At 40.0% G+C, this 23,956-nt stretch overlaps 1 protein-coding gene across 1 annotated transcript in view; it reads right to left on the bottom strand.

Moving 5' to 3' along the window:
* The window catches only part of TMEM47 (transmembrane protein 47), a 29,867-nt gene extending 7,885 nt beyond the window's left edge, over positions 1-21,982 (bottom strand). Inside the window, exons 1-2 of the mRNA XM_053655821.1 lie at positions 21,670-21,982; positions 5,239-5,379 (exon numbers count right to left, since the gene is read on the bottom strand). Of these exons, the coding sequence (XP_053511796.1) occupies positions 5,239-5,379; positions 21,670-21,895 (367 nt within the window). The 5' untranslated portion in view covers positions 21,896-21,982. The remainder of the gene's footprint in view (positions 1-5,238; positions 5,380-21,669) is intronic.
* Positions 21,983-23,956: the final 1,974 nt, after the last annotated feature.

Below are 23,956 nucleotides of genomic sequence, written 5' to 3'. Positions count from 1 at the left end.
ACTTGTCAATACCTGCACTTCTTTGCCTGACTGTTGGGCAGGCCTGGCATTCTGGGAAATTAACACTGCTATCTCCTGCTCATCATCAACAGCCCCTCCCAGTTATTCTCAGAACTTGGTTTATTAATCTCACCCCCATGCCCCTAGTCATTCCAGTGAGATAACCCTGAAGTGTGTATTCTACAGTGGTTTTCAGACTTTTTTCCAGGAAGATTAAGCTCTAGCTGCTTACAGTGAGAACTGGTTTGATAATGTACTCTTTATTGGCTGCCTTCCCTTCCCTTTCTCACTTTCATTATCCTTTCTTTTACCTTCCAGATAAAGTACTTGCACTTGATTCCTTGTCTCAGGTTCCACCTCTGGGGAAACCAGGGGGACAGGGACAAGAGCAGATTTGGATTTTAGAGCTCCCCTTCACCTGTTTGCATGTAAGATACACTATACGTGGAAGGGACTGGAGAAGGACAGGCCCCTAGGAGGTTAGGCAATGAATGGATACCCGTGTGCAGTGATGACTAAGGTGGTGTCAGTGTGAAAGAAAGATCCAGGAATGTGAAGAAATGACTGGATTGTAGGAGAGGGAAAGAAAGAAGTCACATAGCATTTTAAGTCAGACGTTATCACAGAAAAAGAAAACAAAGGAGGGAAAGTGAAAATTTGGGGATTGAGATTCAATTCATGAACAGTTATGTCCTCAGCTAAGGCAGTAATGGTGGTATATGAGAGGCTACAGATTTACAAGATAATTTAAAGAGAGAATTGATAGGACTTAGTAGCTGATCCCTAAATACACCATGTATATAAAGAAAATTATAATTTGAAGGATAAAAACATTTGCTCATGAAGGGTTAATATGAAGTTATCAACTTCTTTTTCTTTATAAAATTTATTATATAATTGCTAAAAGTCATCATACATGTGAAATTAATTCTTGGCAGTGATACTGTTAATTGTTCTTGCCAAAGAGTAGTTTGAAATTGATAAGGTTCTGTGAATGAAAAAACATCTCTTTAGTTTGTAATTTAAGCTGGACATTAATTTTCCTGCCAAAATCCAGACTCACAATACCTCTAGCCATCTCACTTTGTTACAGAATGGTGAGGAGGCTGCTAAATACAAGCATCTAAGCAGAGATAGCTGACAGATACAATAGGGTTGCAGGACGCTGAAAAAAATTATCATTTCACATGAAGTCATTCACAGGTGGCTATTTGCAGCTATAAGAAAAGAAACATCATTAATGATACAATCAGTGGGAATTCTGTTACTTAAAATCTGCGTTATGAAAGACTGGGAATTTTCTGTCATTTGTATTAAAGGCCTTAGGGGAAAAAAAACATAATCCTAACTCCCAGCAGGACATAAAAAGATCTGCAAAGCCAGACAATAAAAGACTTAGGAAGACACAACCCCTCTAATTTCAAGGAGTCTTACAGGAGAACCAGATGCTAGTTACCAGAATCTTATCATATATTATCTAACACTATCAGTCACATAATAAGAAATATGGTGTGGTCAACTCTACTGGAAATGTGCACAGCATTTACCATGCGCTACGGTTCCATCATGCTGCACTGATCAGTTTGTAGTCTTTATGACATCTCAAGCTGCTGACTTCCTTCAGGTGTTGCTCCTAAGAGACGGAGTAACTGGAGTTACAGGATGGATTCCAGCTGCAGCACACAACCGGCAGCTGAATTCAAAATTCAAGGCTGATTCTGCTCCTTTCTCTAAATGTTATGTGTACCCAAGTAAAGATTACTTGTGAATCCTCACTTGGGTTAAGGAAGATAGGTGCCCTGGATTGAAATCCTGATTCTGCATCTCTTACCAGTCGGATAACCCTGGGGGAAGTACTTAACATTTTTGAACCTATTTCTTCACTGAGAATAGGGGAAAAGAAATACCTAATCCTAAAATTATTAACAGAGATTAAGTATGCTAAGCATTAGCAGTGTAACCTATGGTAGGTGCTGAGTTAATTATTATCAACATTATAGATCACAACTCATTCTGAAGTCTAGATTTCTAGGACTACTGACTGAGAGACATGTGGAACATGGAACAATATTTTGGATGGGCTCTTAGCTCTCCCAGCAACTATTCAAGCAGGTAACAAGCCCACCCTAAGTTAAGGACCTCAAAGAAAAACAGAAGATTTACAAGACCAGTGCTCTAACCCCTGAGCTATGGAGCCCTCACCTGAAAAAGAGAAGATTTAGAAAAACAAAACAAAACTCTAAAAGCTGTTTGGCTGGCTTTATAATACTTAATCATCAGCTCTTAGTAAAACCCCTTAGAGTATGTTATCTAACACCAAGTATAGTTACATACTGTAGGTACTCAACATATATATGTTAATGAGTGAAAACATGCAAAACTGAAAAAATGAGCTTTCTAATTATTATTTTTGAGCTATGTTGGTCTTAGCTTTGTGGTCCCATGAAACTTGCTGCTTCATAAATTGCAAAGAGAGAAATGGGTTAACGAAAAGAGAATTACATTTAGCTAGCTATTTACATGCCTTTTTTTTTATCCTATCAGATTATAAGCCATGTTACTTAGTCATCTTTCCATCATTCATTCAACCATTTCTTGAGTGACTCAGAGTACTGGGCACAGCACATGCTACTAAATTAATGAGGTAAATATGCAGTCTTATGCAGAGATATTTCCAAGTGGTAGTGCTATAACCGTTTTGATTTTATGTGCTGCATGTCTCAGCAGAAGAAAAACAGTATTTCTTTGTTGAGAAAGAGCACTCTATGAGTGTTAACACCATGATAAGGCTTGGTATTATTTGCAGAAGAAAACATTTTGAGAAAAGGGGAGAAATGCAGAGCATTTTAAAGTAGATCACAATGAATACAAAGGGGAAATAGCCCCAAATACATATTTACGAAGAATCACTAAACTGAATTACAAGTGAGACAAGTCAACCAGTAGAATAAGTATGTTTACTAAGAAGCAAGTAACATAAATGGCCATGATTTTAAGCTATCATTATTTCAAGTAGGCAGATTTTCCAACTTTGTGAATCTTAGGCCCAAATCAATAATGGGTTATTATGTGTAATGAATATCTTTTCCAGAAATCAGCTGCGGGTAACTCCTTAATGGCTTTTGTAAATGGAGGAGAGAAACCTTTTCATGACATGTTTCAAATAACCAGCAAGTTTTACTTTGCTTATACAGAAAGTGAACACTAAACTAATGGTTATTTTTTAAAAAAGCTTCCATTCTATACATGCAGTGTCAAAAGAGAATAAGCCAAAGTAAATCCTAGCACATGGACATTTTTTAAATGTGGCAGTACAATGTTCATTTTAGGTCTCAATGGATAGAAGAACACTACATGAATATTGCTGTAGGAATTCCTCTCATTATTTTATAATTTGCTAATGTTTGTGATAGCTAGGGCTCAATCAAACTCTTTGTTTTGAAGAAATCCAATACCTTTGACTTATTTTCATTTAAAGTATTTTTTCTGTCATAACCAGTAGTTATTTTTACATTTTCATAAACTTTGCTATACTTGGGAAAATGTACAGAACTTTTTTGAGAGAAAAACACCACCACAAAATTGGAAATGTCCAGTTACTTTTGTAAGCATGTTTGAAATAGATGCTGTAAACAGTAACTGTCTTGATAGAGTCTGCATGTGCCATTATGTGGTAAATTAAAGGCTAAATGGGATAATTAACTGGTAGCACAATGATATTAAGATATTTTTATGAGAATGCTTCTAATATCTCTGTTGTCCTAAAATCAGAAACACCTGAGTATTCTAAAAATTATTTGAAACTTAATTCTAGTTTTAAAGAATGGAATATCCTTTCTGAGCAATTTATCAAGGCATTCTATTACAACAGATTAATCATTATGTTAATAAATCCTAGCTGCAAAGGTAAACTTCTAGTACAATTAAAATATCTAAATTATTTAATTGAGGAAACAAAAAGAGCAATGGTAAATCCATGAAGCAAGAAATAAGCTAGAGAATAGTGATGGAATCTTCAGAAGAATCTTCATGTTGTACTATATGTTTCACAATAGAGACCTTCTATTATTACATAGGAGATCAACAAAATATTGATACTATGGTCACCACCTAACACTTTAAAATAATTTTTGTAATGGTGTTAGTAGTGATAAACCACTAGATCCACCAGTATAACTAATATGTGATCTTGAGCAAGGACTAAAGAGATTTGAATTAGTCATATTCCCACGTTCCTTCAGCCCTATGGACCTTCATTTTTACAACACTTACATTCTAATCAGTCTTCATGGATGGGTATAAGAAGATAAACACAAACAGCAGGGGGCAGCAGAACACTTCTGACTTTATATTTTTAGCCTAAACTACCCTTCAAATCCACAGACATCTCATCTATTCCTGTCTTTAAACAGCTTTTAAAAAATCCACCTAATAGCCTAGGAGGTTCTGTCAGTGTCTTCATTATTGACAGTCACAGGGGCTTCTTTTACAGTCTTCAAGTCAGATATGACTGACAGGGTACATTGAAGACACCTCAAGAATATTTTGATTTGAGTCACAAAGGAAAATGCATTCAAGGTTACCCTTATAAATGGAAATTAAAACACACAAAATAATGCACTGGGCATTTAGTCTTATTAGCCCCTTTTAACAATAGCTCTATGACTTTTAGTTGAATGTCCTTTTACCTTGGCTGATATTTTAATCACAGAATGCTTCATAAAATGATGGCTGTTAAATTAATGAGTATGCCACTGACCTCACACAATTCAATTTTCTGATGGATCAAGTTATATGTTATAATTTTTAAGTATAACCATGTTTATGTCCAAATAGATTTATAACTTTAAGGGTACATATACTGGAACTTTCTTTCAGTTTCATGTCAGAAACAGTAATGTTACCTTAAGATCACCTAAGGGTCACTCAAAGGAATGAGGGGGATACTGGATGTGAGAAAAGGCTTGGTAAATACATCTGTTGTCATTCCTAAGGCAACATACCTGTCAAGAACTATTATTTATTCACCTTTTAGAAGTTAGAAATTACCACTGTGCTCGGCAAAATGCTTAACACACTAAAAACTGATACTATCATAAACCTTTAGCCAATTTGCCTTCAAATACAATAAATGCCTCTCAATTTGTATGTAATGCAGCAACTGCATACTGCTTCTGCATGAGGATAGAATGGTTCATACAACTTTAATGCCAGTTTGAAAGTAATGAATATATTTACCTGCTGCAAAAAGCATGACAGCAACAGGTCTGTAGAAGCGCCTTCGTGATCCCACGCAGATTGAAATCAAACCCACCAGGAATGCAATGAGAATGATGGCAGCACCACCCAAGAGTAAAGCCAGAGTAGCAATCTGCCAATCTAGAAAGAAAAAAGAAAGATGTTGCTTTTAAGCAGTAAGTCCTCAAGGAATCGAGAGAACTATGCTCAGCAGCCTTCACCTTGCTGCTGCTAAAATATGATGTGAATTTACTGCGTGCTAAGCATCCACTGGAGTTTGAGATGTTTTGCAACAAAAATTACTAACGATGTCCTCATTCATAAATTTCCTACGTTAAACTCAGCAGTTTTTAAACCAGGGGTGTGCTATGCTTTCCTTCCAAGGACATTCTTTTAAACATTCATGTTCAATTTAATCCCCCCTGCATGACCTATTTTCTTTATTATTATTATTATTATTTAATTTGCAATTGAGCTACAGTATATAAAGTTCACAAATCTTAAGTAGAGATCTGTGAACTTTAGAAAGTAGAGAACTTGATGAATTTTAATATATAGCATATGCTTAAGTAACTCACATCCAGATTAAGGTACAGAATATTTCCATCTTGGGCTACTGATGGTCATCTATCACATGGAGTCATTTCTCCTGTTCTTAAACGATATAAAAATACTTTGAACTCTTTTGTGCCTGGCTTTTATGTTTTTCATATCCATCCATGTTGTTCTTTGTGGCAACAATTTTTTTTAACTGCCCTTTCTTGGAAAGGAGTCCTGTGTGCACGTGTATGCACACACACACACACACACACACACACACAACAAAAGCAGAAAACAAAAACCCACCAAGTTTTTATTTGCCTTTTCCCCTCCTCCCCTTCACTAAAACAACCCCCCAGCAAATTAGCACCAGGGGTGTTTTTTGTCCTTTCGTTTTCCTCCCCTCTTTCACTTCATTCTAACCTTACTGTTATATATTCACCAGCACAGGGAGCCCAAATGAACTCTAGCTGATTAGTGCCTTTCTTCATTTATGCATGGAGACAGTAAGCGTAGACTGACCCCTTCCCAGCTGCCGGCCTCTGTACACGCATACTTTAAGTCTCCCACTCCCTGAGTGAAACATAAACCTCACTGAAATGCATTTGTGATTCCTTTTAAAATAAAGATGTAGACATAGCATGACAGAAAATTGGCCCATTTTCCATTCCACAAGAAGAGCAACATATTCTCTAACAACAAGCAAAGTGAATATATGAAAGCACTATCCAGCTTCTCCAGAAAGCATCACATAAAATGATACTGGGGAGAACATTCTTCAGCAAGGGGTAACTTGGACGTCCCAGGATGCCTCTTCTGGCTCTCACTTTAATGTATGTGCAGGAAATGAAAACAGACTTAATCCATGATTAAATTGCAATGTAGTCTATCCAAAGAACTTATGATATGTGGATGCTGCACGCTGAAATTATCTCTCCAGAAACCTTCCAAAGTGCACTCTGCTGCAGGAGGATAAGAGATAAGTGGAAGAACATACAATACCCTATATTTTCTTCTTTTATTTATATGTTTATCCCTGCCTTAATGGTCCTCTTGTATATGCTCTCCTAATCAATTCTAGATATATAGCTGGCACAGACTATAACTCACACTGCATTTAGGAAGCATACAAACAAACAAGAGGAAAAACTGAAGAAATCCATGGTTCTTAAAATATAAAGGTGAATCACAAGAAAGTGGAGAACATTTTTTTCCTGTCTTCTATTTGTAACAAAGCCATATAACTTCAAACAAATGTGTTACCTGGCTTTCAACCAGAGTTTAAAAGGATACCCATACTATGGCTTTTTATTTCATAACAGCATGTAGCTTTGAATTAAAAAAACCAAAAGAATAATTTTTACTTTTGGAAGTCTCTAAATGGCTTTGAAAAAGTTTATACATAGTACAATTATACTGCACTTTACCATAACAGGAATACTTCTAAAAACTTTTAAGCTGAAATTTCTGAATAATAAATCAAATTTTCATTATATCAAAGTGGGGTACAAAGAAAATAATAAAATCCATTCATCCATCCATCCAGTTCCTGGAGACTTTGTTTAAGAGAGCCCATGCTGAACACTTTCTAGTTGTACTATTACTTTTATCAAATGATTCCTACACCTTCCTATTATCAACACCTTCCTACAAATTATTTTTTCAATAAACAAAAATTTCAAAGTATCTATTTTACTTAAATCAAGATACAACTAAATATTTAATCATTTAGGAATCTTATAATACAATGCTTTTTTTTCTGATAAGCCTTTCACATAGCCCAATATGTATAAAATGCTATGTGACTATTTTCACTTTCAACCCAAAATAAACCAGGAATTAATTTTGATCACTTCTTTTACTTTAAATCTTCTAAAAAATAGCTAAAATACATATAAATATATGCAAACAAATATTTGCATTTTGTAAAGACAGACTAAGAAAAAACTGGCAAACTTTCTCTATAAAGGGCCAGACAAATATTTTTCCCTTCCTGAGTTATGACCTCTGTTGCAACTGCTCAGTTGTGCTATATAGTGTGAAAAGAGCCATAGACAATACATAAATGAATGAGTATGGCAACGTCCCAATAAAACTTTATATACAAAAACACGTGGTGGACTGGATTTGGCCCTCCAGATGCAATTGCTGACCCCTGGTTTAGAGTTTATGTGCCATTTTAAATGTCTAAGTAAAGGCCTCTCAGACAATGATTAATTCATAAAGAAGTTGACTTGATAAATGAGTATACAAGAGTACAAAGTGATGGTTATCCAATTTAGCAAAAGAAAACTGCAAAAGGTCCTAATCTCACATAATGTTGAATTTCCTTAAAATAGTAATACTTTATTCCATATGGAACACTATATGAAATGTAATAGAAGCCACCAGGAGATGCTACCCTCCCCTCTGATCCACAAGCAAAGATATGCCTGCTCAGACAGAAAAGCCATTTTATTTTCCAAGAGAGACTAGAATTGGGCCATATCTGCTACTGTCCTGGCCAGAGGCTGGGGCTCAGACTGAAGTATTGAGGCTTTATCTCTGGTGCATGGTGCCAAATTTGGGAATTGTTGTTATGGTATCCACTTGCAATGATTCACTCAGGCAAGTTGCCCAGAGCCAAAGCTGTAACTTGCTGACCAGTGGAGGGAGCATCAATCAGGAAGCTGAAAGAATGATTCAATAAGGCTATCACAGTCAAAGAAGCCTGGGGCACTTTTCAATGTTCAGCACTATGCATTTGAACTGAGAACATGCTTATGGTGTTGTGCCTCTTTCAATAAACAGCTAGAATCCATTGTCCAAATACTAGGGCCTGCCATGCAGGTCAGTTAAGCCAGGGACTATGCAGATTAGTCTGACACCGGTTCCTTCCTTTTTTTTTTTTTAACTCAAACTTTTCCTCTTGATTGAGGAATAATTTACATACAGTAAAATAGATCTTAAGTTCAACCACTTCTGATAAATATATACACTGGGGTTATTATTGTTCAAATTGAGATATAAAACATTTTATCATCCTTGCAAATTTCTATGTGCCCCCCTCTGAATCAAATCCTCCTCTTCCAGACAACCGCTGTAGATGCATTTCTTTGCCTATTCCTCAACTTCCTGTAAATGCAATAATTAGCAAACATATTGTTTTGAGATTCATCCATATTTTTACATTTTCATAGTTTTTCCTTTTTAAAAACATTTTTATTGTTATTCTATTACAGCTGTCTCAAGGTTTTCCCCTTTGCCCTCCTCTGCTCATCCACCCCCCCCACAGTCAATTCCCACACGGTTGTCCATGTCCGTGTGGGGGGGGGGTCATCCATACATGTTCTTTGTCTAGTCCTCTCCTCTTCTTTCAACACATTTTCGTCTTTCCTACTGAGCAACATTAGAATATGGGGAATTTTAAAAAATGGAAAATACTTTTATAGATACCCACTAATGGCCATTAAAATAATAGGCTGGGCTTTATGTTTACACATATTTACTTATTTAGCAAATGCAGATTTGAAAAGTATACCTATAAAATACTTGTTATTGCCTATAGAATAGGCAATTTACGGTAATGTAATAAAGCCCAGAAAACTTGTCTCTACACTAACAGTTTTTCCATTAAAAAGTCTGCATGCCAAAAATACTTGTTATCCCATATTCAGTGTTTGCAAAACAAATTAAAGTGTCATAAAATTCTTAATTTTCAACTGCATTTCTTCAAAAAATTGTCTATTTTAAGTTTTCATAATTGGTGAATTTCTGTATCAATGTTAGTTCCCTAATTTTATAGCCCTCATAGTATTTAGTCATATGAAGTGTTCAAAGTCCTTAGAGATCTATTTCTTTGCATTAATTTTACACTTTTGTACAAATGATATACTGATGGTGAAGTGGAGCAGTGAACATAAAGCAGCTCTGCAGAATGGCTGGGTGGTGTTTTATAAATTGCATTGCTGTGCACAATTAAAGCTGGTCATTGTTCAATGCCAGGCCAGCTGATATGAAATCTGAGTCTGGTTTCTAAGATCTCAGCGAACAAGTGATAATTAATTTGAGGAAGTAATGTATATCTTTGGTCCATAAACCTGTGAGGGCTCAGGGGGGCACTGGGAGGAATGCTTTGGATCTGGAAATCAAACCGGAAAAGAGGCTGTCATAGTATATGTCAGGTTCCACTTCAGAGAATTTTGGCTCCACGAACCAGTGACACATGGAGGCCTATGAGAACTGCACCTACAGAAGCCAAGGCCCAAGTTAAGTGTGTACTTTCCCACTAGTGCTTTCTAACAGAAAAAAAAGGGGGGGGAGAGAACAGGAATGAATATATATTTACTTTATACTGAATGTCTATAAATATGTAACATTATCCTTTGCCCTGTAGTTACAGGAAATTGGGCAGTCCTTGTGTTGTAATGTGGGGGAGCAGAGTCTGCCACCACAAAAACACAATTTGGGGGATAGTGATTATTTAAGCTGGTTATTTTGAAGAAACAAAAGACTGAGGAAGACATGCATGCTGATGTTCCCCCTAAGTGCCTACAAGAATGTAGAGGGAGGACCTGCCTCAGGAAGTGAGCAATCATCACAGACAGCTATAGTTTGACATGAACCAGTTGTGACAGACAGGGAGGAGCCTAGCAAGGCCCTTTGTTGATCAAAGCCCTCTCTGCGTTCCATCCTCAAAGTTGGCCCGGCAAGCATTTGTTTACCAAGCATTTGCTTTCCACCCTCCTGTGAACTGCCTTCTATACTTTGATGTCCCACCACTACTCTTTTTCCTTCCCTCCAGGATGGCATGTACACCTCAACTGCCTGCCTCCTTTGTCCCAGGGCCCCATATTCTTATGGAACCCCACAAGTACACAGGTAATGGTTTTGGTTATTTTCTCCTGTTATATTTGTCTCATGTCTATTTAATTCTTAGACCAGTCTAAAGAATCAAGAGGGGAAAGGGGGGAAATTTCGATTTGCAGCCTCTCCCACATCCCACAGTGACATCAAGTCCAAACTTAATATGCAACACAGGAAGAAATTCAAGTCCTCCTTGAAGGTATTTTGATTACCTGGCACCAGAGCTTCCAGTGTCTCAAAGTGCTTTAGTGTTCTGCAGAATTGTGCTGGCTTATTTTACAGTCTAACACGACACAGTTCTGAAATTGCCACCACGTTATGAAAATTCCACGGGCCACACAGTAACTGTGGAATCAGAGAATTCCCATTCCCTTAGGGAGTTCATGGTGAAAACTTACTTCTGATTTTCAGGAAAGGCAAAATCTTAATGAGAATACATTTTCCACACTTTTGAGCCAACGTTGATGTACCACGCCAGTACCTAAAGCTTTCCTCAATCCACCTCATTTCAAAACCTTTAACTTGTCAAACACTAGCTAAGGCTGATCTCTGTAGGTATTGTTTATAAGATGGGATTAGTTCTCCTGTATGTAAATCCCTAATCACACAACTACCACTTCTTCTAGGAAATTGGGCATAATTAAAAAGCAATAAAGAAACAGATCTTTAAAAAGATTGTATTGATTTATCTTTAGAGGGGAAGGGAAGGAGAGAGGGAGAGGAATATCAATGTACAGTTGCCTCTCTTGTGTCCCCTGATGGGAACTGGCCTGCAACCCAGGCATGTGCCCTGACTGGAAGAAACAGATTTTTAACCTTAAAATTCAACTCCCAGTTTAGGTGGGGTAATATTTCCCTAAATGTACTCTAATGTTTTAATGAGTGATTCTCACTTTACTGTAATTCTCAGTACAAATGAAAATACTGCTTTTTAAAAATGTTCGTAATTACATTCAAATTTTCCAGACACTTATATTTTCGCTTCTGAATTCTCCAAAAGAAAATTATATGAACCCAAATGACATCCACGATTGCAATCAATCAAACTCATTCACTAGCCCTGGCTGGTGTGGCTCAGTGGATTGAGCTCTGGCCTGTAAACAGAAAGGTTACTAGTTCGATTCCCAGTCAGGGCACATGCTTGGGTTGTAGCTAGGTCCCCAGTTAAGGGTGTGGGAGAGATAACCAATCAATGTTTCTCTCACACATGAATATTTCTTTCTCCATCCCTTCCCCTCTCTCTAAAACTAAAATTTAAAAAAACTTTTAAAAAGGCTCTGCCATCCCTATTTAAAGAACAAAAGCAAACTCATTCACTATTCTACCATCCTCCCGACATCACCTCACAGGTCACCCACAGGTTCTAATTCACCCACATGAGCCTGGTCACTTCACTCACCGCCCAGCAAGCGTTCCGTTCTAAATACCTGTATTCATGGGGAGGACCATTTTAGCAAAACATTTGAATTTATTTTAGTTGTACTAGTGAGAACTCAGGAAGCAAATTCAGTATTGCTGATTCTATTTTGTTGTCAGAAACTGGAAGTACTGGGATGGCTTACCTTTGTTTGAGGAAAACAAGCTCAGTGACAGAATAATATTTCAAACTCACATTCCCCAAGGAAATCCATCTCTTCAGCAAAAACTGTCTTTTTCCCAGCTAGCTTCTATTGTCAGAGGTTATGGCATCCAATTATTTTCATCAAGTGTAATGTAAGAATTTATTTTGAGGTTAATACTGCATACTCTGAGTTTGGAGAGTAAGGCCATGTCCCTGTATGTGGAGAATGACCCAAAATGGTGCTGTTATTTTGTGCAGGATCAACACCAAAACATTTCCGGAGGTATCAAATGATATATTTAACTTCTTAGAGTTAGTCTGCATGTGGCAAACGAACTGGGTCACCAAAGCCATTATTGAGGGAGCTGAAAGTGTTTTCTTGGCTCCACTGCCTTTTGACCTAAATCCGTCAGTGTGGGGTGAGTTTTCCAGTACTCCATGAGATGGAGACACAAACAACGGCAGCAAAAAGAACATAGAGTCTAATTTCAATCACGAAAAGGACTACCTCTTTTTCAAACAACTAATAGCAAAACTAACACTCTTCACGTGCAATCAAATATTTCAGGCAAACAGTGCTGTCCTTTATAAAACGAAAAACAGTGTAGACAGGTGTGTGCTGTGCTGCACCAAGGGAAGTGCTGCATGAGAGGAGCACCTATTGTACATACACATCGTAATCAGATTGGAAACAATACAAACATTTTTACAGATTTTATTTACTCATTTCTTGGGGGGGGAGGGAGGGGAAAAGAGAGGGAGAGAAACGTGATCATTGCCTCGCTCAACACCCCCTACTTGGCACCTGGCCTGCAACCCAGACATGTACCCTGACTGGGAACTGAACTGATGACCTTTCGGTTCACAGGCCAACACTCAACCCACTGAGCCACACCAGCCAGGCCTGGAAGCGATACAACTCAGAACCCTGCTCTTTAGGCCATTTATGGACTTAAAAACTACAGTACCAGCCTGATTTTAAGCACATAAATGACCCAAGGTAACCATCCAAATTAGTGATGCAACAAACTCTAATGACCAAAGTGAAGATCAATTTAGCTAAAATTTTGGAAAATTCTCGCTGCCTCTAAGTGTCAGATAGGTTACTAATTTTCAATCCATGACAGTTTCGTTCAAGTCTTTTGAGTTGCTTTGTGTTGATGTTAGAAGAATATGCATCCTTTTTTCACTAACAAATAAAGGGGCATTTTAGCTGCTTCACTGAATTCTAGCTTAGAAATTTGGTGGAAATGCAATTTATCATCTAAATACCATAAAATAGGGCATTTCTTTTCCACAAAAATAAAACCATTGTATACAGTGCTTAGCAAACAGCATTGCTATTAAAGCATGTTTCAGTTTTTAGAAAAATGGAAAGACAACATCACTGCTAATAACTGCAGTTCCTTACCATATACTATGTTAAAAAGCTTTCATTAGCATTTGGTGATAACTGATATATCTAACAGACACAGGTATTTCTCAATAGGAATCTCTAACTATAGCACTTCTATAAAGTTGTGATGAGTTTGTTACACTGAACATTGTTCCTTCTCCATTCTTTGGGAAAACCTAGGAATGTTACAATTTGGAGAACTTGGCTACTTGGAAAACCAGGAAGAAGAAAACCCACACTGGGACTAACTGGGGTGACCTTCCTCTAAGCAACTAAAAAGCTTTTCAGGGGTTTAGGTAGCTAATAATAATCCAAGAAAAGATCAGCCAGACAGTCACCCATGATCAGTATTGAAACGCCCCCTTAGTAAATAAATATGGAGAGAAACCACTGGCAATCTAGTGCTTGCCCACCAGTTCCGTTAGCAAGCTTCTTAACTGAGATCCCTTCTATTCCCCGACAGAAGTCCAACTTACATTTCCTCCTTTACAGAACTTGGCACGTTTTGATTGTTTCATCAATTTGTTCCAAAGAAATTATTTCATTCATCACTTTACCCTCACCATCTAGGAGCCCAGTGCCTGGCATTCTGACTGGCCGATTTTAGACCAGTTTCACACCTTCTCCCTGCTAGGAAACCAATGAGTATGTTTTAGTGAAGGTAACTCCTTGGGTACATGTGAGAAGACAGGTAAGAGGACAGAGGTCATTTTTACCTCTGTGTAAGTCACCTAATGGTGCTAGGAATAGACTCCAGGTTGCATTCACAATGAAGCATGGCAGGATTTTGATGAACATTTGGTTTAGGGACCTTAAAACATGATAGCAATAACATCCTCTTTGATGGAAATTTAAGTTCTTTTGTGGGTGCTCCTTTCTATGCATAAATAGGACCCAGAGGTCCCAACTTCTATTTTTTAACATCTTTTTGCCAAATAAACATTTTGAAAAGACAGAATCAGTATTTGTGACATCACCTTGAAACATGGCTCATTAAACGATCACTTTAAACCTCATAAGTTAATAACCTGGTAGAGACAAAAACAGTCTCCTGGTAACTTTCCCTTGTTCTGTGGGAACCACGATGCCACATTTTTATAGGATTTTTGTTTTGTTTTCTTAATGGGAGTCTTTGGTGCCAAAGGCAAGACTGAAATAGAAGAAAAAATTGATCATCTACTAGTATCTCAAAATCCCACACAAATATAGGAACAATAGGGGTAAGAAAAGGTGTCCTTGTCTAATTCTCACGGGAGATGATCCGGCACTTTGTCAAGACTGGTAAAGATTTAAATGTCAGTGGCTGTGACATGTGAGGGTGAAATTCTGCTTAGGGAAAAATCAGTCTCTTTTGATAAATAAATATCTTTTAAAAAATAAAGCCATAATGCAGTAATAAGTTGACCTAGTGAAATTTATATTCATTTAATCTCTGTAAGAAGCTTACATGGCTGTCTCCCAAATACTTTTGGGATTACTTTTCAACTTAAAATTAAGTAGTTGCTTTGAATGCTCTACCATAGAGGAACCTAAAGAAAAAAATCTTTGTTGATTTTTAAGGACCAGCAATGGTAACAACATAAATCAGATGATAATAAACATCTAAAACTTAACTAGCTTGTCAACATGAGACTATTTGAAGACTCACAATTCTATGTGAAATCAAATTTTAGATGATAACGTTATAAAAAGTGGACATCTATTTCATGTGTAGGCCTTAGCCTCTTCATCTAAAATTCCATATATGACAGTATTCAACAATCCTTCAAACACTAAGAGGTAATTTTCTGAAATATTACAGGAAATTTTTGAAAACTCACCCTGCAAAAATACTGTGACTAAATGCAATCTACCAACATTGTACCTTGCCTCAGTTTTCTTAATCCATGCAATAAATCAGATTGGGCAGGCAGGGCTATTTTTAAAATCTTTTCTGTTCCAAACATGCTATAATTCTGCAATTCACTATATGGGCAGTTATCAGGTAAAGAATTATTGTACTTTTTTAAGTGAACAAAAAACTACTCTGTAACTCCAATTCTCTCTAAAGCTACAAGACTTGGCTCCTGTCTGGAATTTTAATGTTTTAGCATTTGTGTACAAAGCATCTCATCAGGCTCCCAAAACTTCTTAAAAATACTAAAATTTTATCAAGCAATATGAAGCAGCAGATTACAGTCCAGATTCTTAATCAGTTTCATCCTTGGTCATTTGAGTCTGCCAGTCAAAGGTGAGAGAAAAAAGTTATTCGTGGACAGATTAGGTTTTTTAGTTCATTTGATTCCAAATCCAAAGTAACTGCTTATAAGTGACCAATCATTAAAGCCTTGTGTCCGTTGAGGGTAGTTTTTGCCCTAGCCAAACATTATTTATATAATCTATTCCAAGTCCTTAAAGAAAGAAGCTATGGAGTTAGTTGTCTTTGTTCTTTGGAGGCAATAGTGTAAGAAAGCAGATTTGCAGCTAGATTCCAGTGTCAAAATGCATGCTATAAATGTGGCCCAAAGGCGTCTCCTAGTGTGCATGCTTATCTACAATGTAGCAGTGTCACTGATCCATCACGAGGTGGAGTCCAATTGTCTGTCCTCCTCTGGAATCCGGGCTGGCTATACGACTCCTCTGTGATTTTCCAGGCTAGTTCAGACACAGCCTGTTTCTCTTAGGACCCTGGCTCTGGAGAAAACCACTCATCCTGTAAGAAATCCAACCACCCTGAGACCACCATGCTAGCAGGGCCAGTCCCAGCTTATCCAGTCTCCCAGCCATTCCCACCCAGGTGCCAAACCCAGTCAAACCATTTGGAAGAGGATCCTGTACTTCCAGGCGTTCCAGTCGCTAGACATTCAAGTCACCCCTGGCTATGGCCCCACACATCCTGGAGCAGAGACAAGCCCTTATGTCCTCTCTGAATTCCTGACCCACAGAAGACATGAGCGCAATGAAATAATTGTTATTTTACACTACTAACTTTTGTGGTGGTTTGTTTCCCAGAATTAATAACTGGAACTCCTGGATAAATCCCGTCTTTACCACTGATTGAGAACCTAGTAAACTTACAAAAACCCCTGGTCTCTTCAAAAGTATGTAGGGATAACATTTGCTACTTTGCAAGTTTATTGTGACATTGGGAATACTCAACGTGTCTGGCCCTGGCCCTTATCAGTGGTGAATAAAAAGTAGCTTTTATTTGTGGTCATGATCTGTCAAAGCCATGAGCACTGTTAAATGCTAGGTAACGCATATCAAAAGTTGAATTTGAAACTAACAGTGTACTTCATTGTTCAATGCAAAGAAAGTGTGCCATTTAAGGGGGAAAGAGTCCTCGATTATTGAAAAAAATCACTTTGGTCTTGTTTTCCAAATATATAATAAGAGATACAACCTTAATGAGCATGCGCTTTTGTATATTTAATCTTCATAAGAAACCATCTGAAGAGTTAACTTGTGTGAGGTCACATGACTGGTATAAGTGGCCAGTTTCAGGGCATTTTGAATCCAAAGCCTCATGCATTCACAAGGCTCCTCTACCGTCCTAGAGGACTATGTTATAATCTAGCGTAGTTCACGCAGAAGTTTACTGCGGTGTTTAGGTAATGTATTCCAGGGATTTATTCTGAAGCACGATAATCCTTTTCACTAATATATCTAGTAGCACCAGATGTGTATCTAGGGTCTTGCTAAGTGGCTTTACTATTAAACAGAAACTTGAAAGAAATTCCTAAAGTGTATTCCTGACAGCAGGCAAAATCTGTTGCTTAAGACATACATGTTTGTTTTGAAATGTTTTACAAAAGGCCGGGTTTCTCACACACCCTTCAAATCCCTTAGCTGACAAGGATTGATCTAAACAGCTCCCTGGAGATTACAATCATTCTGTAAATGTGAGCTAAAGAGGAATCATATCTGCCCACAAATTAAAATGTCCTTTGTAAAAGTCAATTTAGGAAACTTGACAATCTTAGAAGCTGTGAAAAAATCATCATGAAGATCTTGAAATAAGTTATACTTGGTTTTCTCTGGTTTATTACTTGAGAAAGTTTTGGTGCTAATTGCTACTCTTTGTATAATTTTCCCACCCATCTAAGCTGTGTAAGTTAAGAGAAACACACACAGCATTTGTTCTACTTACGTCCCTTCACAGGAAGCCAGAAGAGGGTATAACTGATATGACTTTCAGGCTTGCTGAGCTATTTGTAAACTTGCATCAATATCAACTCATTTTAAGCAACAAGCTGAACCTCCCCTGGAGCAAACTGTGCTGTGAACTTTCCCAATGAAATGCCATTTCTCAATTCAGGTATGGGTTTAAAATATGCACAGATGAACTCAGAATTACTGTGTCTCAGATTTTCTAAGATTTTCAGGTGTTTAGGCAGTTCAGTTTATTTTAAACTACCAGCCAAGACAGGTTTTCTTATAATGCCTTTTAAAGTGGATTTTTATAGTACCACGTAAAAAAGGAACTACATAGAAATCACTCTTAAAAGAATCTCTTGTCAACTAAAAATAATAATATTCACCTGTTATTAGCATACAGCACACTGCCATTTCAAAACTGCCAGTGACTCATGTTACAAATGCAGCTATTTTTAGGACAGTGCAGGAATGATGTTAACAATATTCCTTGAAAAGGCACTAACTACTTGATCAGGTATTTTGTGGATGGAAAACACGGATGAACACACTTGTTACATCCCAACGCAAAATTATTCAGTAAATTTGTTTCATTTGGCCATCTGCATGTCCTTGATTTTTGTTAGTCAATGAGTCACACAAACATTAAAAAAAGCAATCTGCTTTATATGAAATAGCTCCATATTTATAAATCTTAAAGAATGTAAGATCACCCCAGAGGTTATTCAGCACATTTGATGTCAAGTTCAGGGCAGCAGAATGTAAACACTTGAGTAATCCTATTTGCATGAAGGGTTCTCCTGTAATTGCTATGGCTGTGAAACCCTAACAAATATATTCTTTAAAAAAGTTATCACAATTAAATGTCACTAAGCAAAAGTCTAAAACATTACTATTATTTAAAAATAAGACTGAAGATGAATTAAAAGTATTTATGAAAAGCAAAGTCAGTAGTGGGGAAAACTACCCTTAGAAATTCTATGGCCAGCAGCCATGGAAGTACTATGGCTTCTAAACTTCCTAAGAAGCATACTCTTATTTTTTGTTTGTTTCTTTCCACTGCAAATAGCAGTCAATTAGTCATTTTCTCATTTGTCTCTTTTGGAAAACTAACATTTTAAGATAAATGACTGGACTGCCCGCCCCCTGCATACACTGAATTGGGACATGGGAGAAAAGCATTCCAACTGACTGACCCCCAGATTTCTGGTTCCTACTAGAAGTGCTGACGCAACCTTCAATGCACCAGGACACAAAAGGCATGGTTCTGCTTTGGCTTAGAAGCATAAAGCAGGTTATAAGCAGCGCACGACATTACCAACAGTGCTACCAACATTAAAATGCAGCTTTAAAAATAATGGCTATGGGGAAAGTTGCTGTAGGAATTGGGCCTAAGTAGGACAGATTGTTGTCCAGGTCAGTAGAAACATTCCTGAAATTTCCCTTCTCTAAATACAAGCTGGCCTCTTCTGGGCAGTTTAATTCTAATTAAGACAAAGGTTTTTAATGAAGCCCTGAAAATCCTGGTGAATGGCCTGCTGTAAAACTACCCTTGCTGGTTCTTCCAGAGAGAATTCGTTTTGAGAAACAACGAAGTGGATCTCTTAAAATCTTCAAGAATACATTTCTTTCCCTGCTTTCTGCTACTACACAGCAAACAGACTGAGAAAAGCTGCTCGCCCTTTGGAACAGGCTAGAAAAGCACCACTCGTTTTCAATTCAAGCTGACCCCTTCGTTTCAAAACACTGGTGTATAGAAGCTTCAAGTCCACAGAACCTTTGAGGCAAACTGATTTTTGCAAAGTGGGGAGTGTTAGCAATTTCCCATAGCATTCCCTTTCCAACCCCACCACACACCACCCTGGGGAGGCAGGAGTGAACTGCTGCTAAATAAAGAAAGCCAACAACTTGTCCCAGATACCCTCAAAAATACAATCTCTACTCCCCGCCCTATCCCCATTGCTTATGAAGTATACTTTTTCTAGCATATAAACTATTTTGGAAGCAAAAGGAAACTAGAGCTGATTTTCAAGAACCCAAACAGAAGTCAATGCTGGGGTACGAGTTTCAGCAAGACGGCAGAATAACTGGTTGAGAGAAAACATCAGAAGTCGTGCCTGCCTCAGATTTGTACCTTGCCCAGTCCCATTATCATCACTTTTGCATTAAGCTGGTGTCTCCCTACTTCCTGGCCTAGAGAAGATGGGGGGAAAGCTGACATAAATGGGTATGGAGGCAATTAAGGAGAGATTAGCAAGCACTGCAAACTGCTCAACAAACCCAAGCTGGTTTATCCCCATACCCCACATTCCTGGCCAAGAGAACAAGATCCAGGCCTGAAAAGAAAATGGGAGTTGAGGCTGGTTTCTCTAACCTAGCTGGAAAGTCTTCACGCAATCAGGGGCTATTATTTCAGGACACAGTGGGAAAGGGGCAAAAGACTCACGTTGCTAAGGAGACAGGCTGAAGCTGGCATTCCTACATAAATTTCCATTTCTATTGGACAGAAGAAAGAAAAGATATTTTCCCCAAAGTTTATTTGGATCGATCCCCTGGTTACTGAAGAAACGCATTTTACTGAATTTATTTCATCTTTAGTTGTAAACAACCAACCCTTAAAGAATTAAAAGACCTAAATGTTGACCTCCTGCTGCCAACCAGTCCCCTCCACAGTGAATTAAGCAACAAATCTGAAACTCTTCAATGGGAATTTTGAGGAAATATCAAAGAAAAAACCTTTGTAAACAGAAAAAATCAAATTTATGGCAGAAACTTAAGCAACTGAACTAACCTCTCTTATACCAAGAAACCAAAGACAAAAGTCAATCAGATACTTGTGAATTTTGCGCTATTTCAACTTTCCTGGAACTGGAAACATTTCCAGTAAAGCTTTATAAATAGTCCCAAGGCCATGAAACTGCCCGAAGGAATTTAATGAGTTTCTCAGGGGCGTGTGTGTGTAAAATCACGGGCAGCTCCTCTCCCTTTATTTCCCTTTCTCTGTATTGACAGCAGCTAAAGAACCAATATTAGCAAGGGAAAGGGTTTGCAGCAGGAAATGGGAAGTTGGCATTTCTGCTATGGGCACAACTGGGGCGCAGGGGAAGGTAAATGGGGGTCAAGGAGAGAGAGGAAGGCAGTATGGTAACCCCAGTGACTACTACCTTCTTCCCCACCCCCGCCCTACCCATTTGCAACTTTCAGTGCTGGCTGAAAAAGGTACGAGGTTCCAGGCTTCTGTGAGTAGTTCGTGAAGAGAAATAAAGGTCTGAAGGACTGAGACTTGGGCTGGGAGAGAAAGACAACTCACACACAAGCAACGACTGTGTCACCAAAAAAAAAAAGGAAAAGGAAATTAAGCCTGTCCATCTCCCAACTCTCCATATCTCTCAAAAATGTTAGAAAATAAAGTCCGAGCCTAAACTCATGGTGGGGGAAGCCAGGCAAAGTGGAGTAGAAGAGGCAGGCACGCGGGCACTTAAGAGGTAAACTCGAGCGGATTCCTGCTGAGAAATGAGGGAGAAGAGGGCGCGGAAGACCCAGAGAGAGTCCCTGGCATTTTGCTGGAGTTGGGGCGTTTTTGCTTTCTCTTTTAAAGGGGATGGGGAAGCCGTTGCATTTTTAACACAGCCACATGGTCCTCACCTTAAATGATAACAATTGCCCAGAAAGAGCATCCGTGTTACTCTAGAGCCCGAGAAAAGGCCCTGGGAGGAGGGGGAGAGGGTGCGGGACGTCACATTGGGTTTGGTTGGGGATTAGAACCGGGGAGAGGGGAGGGGTGGGCATCAGGGAGGTGGCTGGGGCCCGAGGATTCCCGAAAGACCAGGACGGAGCAAGGCAGACAAGGGTAGGGGACACAGAAGGTGCAGGGGAGAGATAGTGGCGGTCCTGGCAGTGGGGCGCGGAGCAGTCCCGAGAGGGAGGCAGGGGTCGCGGCGCGCTGGGCCCTCACCGCTGCTGAGCGTGGACTCGCAGTGCCAGATGTCCCAGCTGGCGGGTTTCCGGCAGGACTCCCACAAGGACAGGTAGTACTGGTGGTCGGCCGTGACCCAAGCCGGGCTCAGCACGGCACCCAGGTCCAGACACAGCGCCAGGAAGATGCACACCAACCCGACCAGCTTCAGCGGGGTCAGCACCGACACGCGCACCTCCTCCATGCCGCTGCCCGCCGAAGCCATGCCCGGGGCGCCGCAGTCGGCCGGCCCGCGGGAGGCGAGAACGCGTGGCAGGTCGGGAGAGCTGGGAGCCCGACCTCCCTCGAAGGGAAGCAGCCGCGCTGCCGCACGCGGGGCTCGCTCCCTCCGGGCTCCTCGTCCCCCGCCGCCGCAAAATTGGTCTGCGGAGGTGGCCGGCCCGGGCTACGTCGTCGGTAGCCGCAGCGACGCCGATCCCACCACGGACCTTAGCCACTGATCCCGCGCCGCGCTGCACCCGCGCCGGCACCCGCTCCGCCCCAGCGCAGCCCGGCTCGCTCCGCCCCGACCCCTCCCCGGGCAGCGGGAGGCAGGGCCCAGTGGGGCGGGGCGGCGGTCCGAGCCTAGGCGGCGTCCCGCTTCAGCTCTAGAATCCAAGTGAGCTAAGCTTGCTCCCGCCCCGCCGCACCCCACCCCTGTCCAGTGTGAGCCCCCGGGGTTGCTACTCTCTGCCCCTCGGCAGCGGCGCGCTTGGAGCGAGTCCTCTTCCCCGGGCTCCGCCTGCGCGGGGAACACAGTGCAAGCCTCTCGCCCCGACAGGCTGCACTGGGCAATTCCTCGAAACTGCCGGGTCCCGGACCCCGCCCCTGGTAGCGGGACTCCGAGGTCCCCTGGCTTCCCATCCCCACGCCCAGCCATCACGTGGGTTTCCTTTTCTTAGCAAGCTGGAGTGGGTCCTTGTCTGGAAGGCGTCAGCTGTGGATTCCTAGGTTTCCAAGGCTGTAGCCATTGGAGTAAGAAGTGATGTAACACCTTCCGCCCAGTACTACCGCCCCGTTAGTTTCTTATGCTGGGGGATTTGGAGAAAGGAAAAGAGATGTGACAACAGTTATTTCGTCCCCTCTTTTCAAACCCAGGAGGGACCCAGTCTCGGACCCAGGAATCCCTCAGTTTTCACTGTTTCCTAACTTTCCCTCTGAAACTGCTTCTATTCTCTGGATTCGCCTCCTTTCACGCCCCCTGTGAAAGGCGATATCTCTGGGAATGCAGGCGCGGAAATGGTATTGAAAGCTCCTGCAAAACGTGAAGTAAGCCTTACTTGCTTCCCCACTGCTCTCTTCTTCTTTGACCTTATGCCAAGTTGGATCTGAATTCCTCTGGGGGCGTTAACCTGTTCCTGTGCCCGTGAGACCTTGCCCAGGGCCTGACATAGGAAAAGTGGCATATCTTTAAGTAATCAATCTACACATATGTATTGGACACCTATACTATATCGTACTCTCGGGGCTAAGGATTCAACTAGATATGACCTTGCTCCTGTTCTTAAGGAGACGCTCTATTTTTTAAAATCTATACCTGAGAAATAAACACCCCTTGAAATTGAATTTGCAGTTTTGTAACTAACTAGGTCAGCTTGTGATGGGTGGGTCACCTGGAAAATTTGATGAGAAACTCAAAATAGTGGTTAAGATCAGAAGAATGGAAGAAATGCCTCCTCTCTTTGAATGAAAGCACGGTCCTTGGCACTTCAGGATTTCATAGATTTGTTAATAACCATTTCCTTTCTTCTAACCATATCTTTCCTTGGGGCTAACTACATTTTGACCCAAACAACATTTTTTAAAAAAAAATCCTCACCAGAGGATATGTTTATTGATTTTAGAGAGAAAGGAAAGGAGAGAGTTTGAGAGAGAGAGAGAGAGTCATCCATGTGAGAGAGAAACAGATCCGGGCCTCCTGGACTGCCCCAACCAGGGATTAAACTGGCAACCTATGTATGTGCCCCGGCTGGGAGTTGAACCCACAACCTTTTGGTGTACGGGGTCATGTTCCAACCAACCCAGGCACCTGGCCAGGGCCCCAGGCAGCATTTTGAATGTAAGAAACATTCCGTTAGTGTCAAGTGACTTGAGAAGAAGAACCAACCCAATGTGAAATTAAAACGATAGTTTTCTTATATTTGGAAATTAGAGACCTGGTTACTTTCCCCTCAATTACAGTGTTTATTGCCATTAATAAAGAATACCTAGAGCCCTCTGAGCTCCTTGACCTCTAACATCTAACAGATTTCTTGGCCTCCCAACCTCCCAAGGAGGAAGAAGTCTA

The sequence above is a fragment of the Artibeus jamaicensis genome, unplaced genomic scaffold (assembly GCF_021234435.1).
Source record: "Artibeus jamaicensis isolate MK-2021 breed Jamaican fruit bat unplaced genomic scaffold, CSHL_Jam_final scaffold_1283, whole genome shotgun sequence".
Classification (NCBI taxonomy): Eukaryota; Metazoa; Chordata; class Mammalia; order Chiroptera; family Phyllostomidae; genus Artibeus; species Artibeus jamaicensis.
This window is presented reverse-complemented; position numbering and strand designations above follow the sequence as displayed.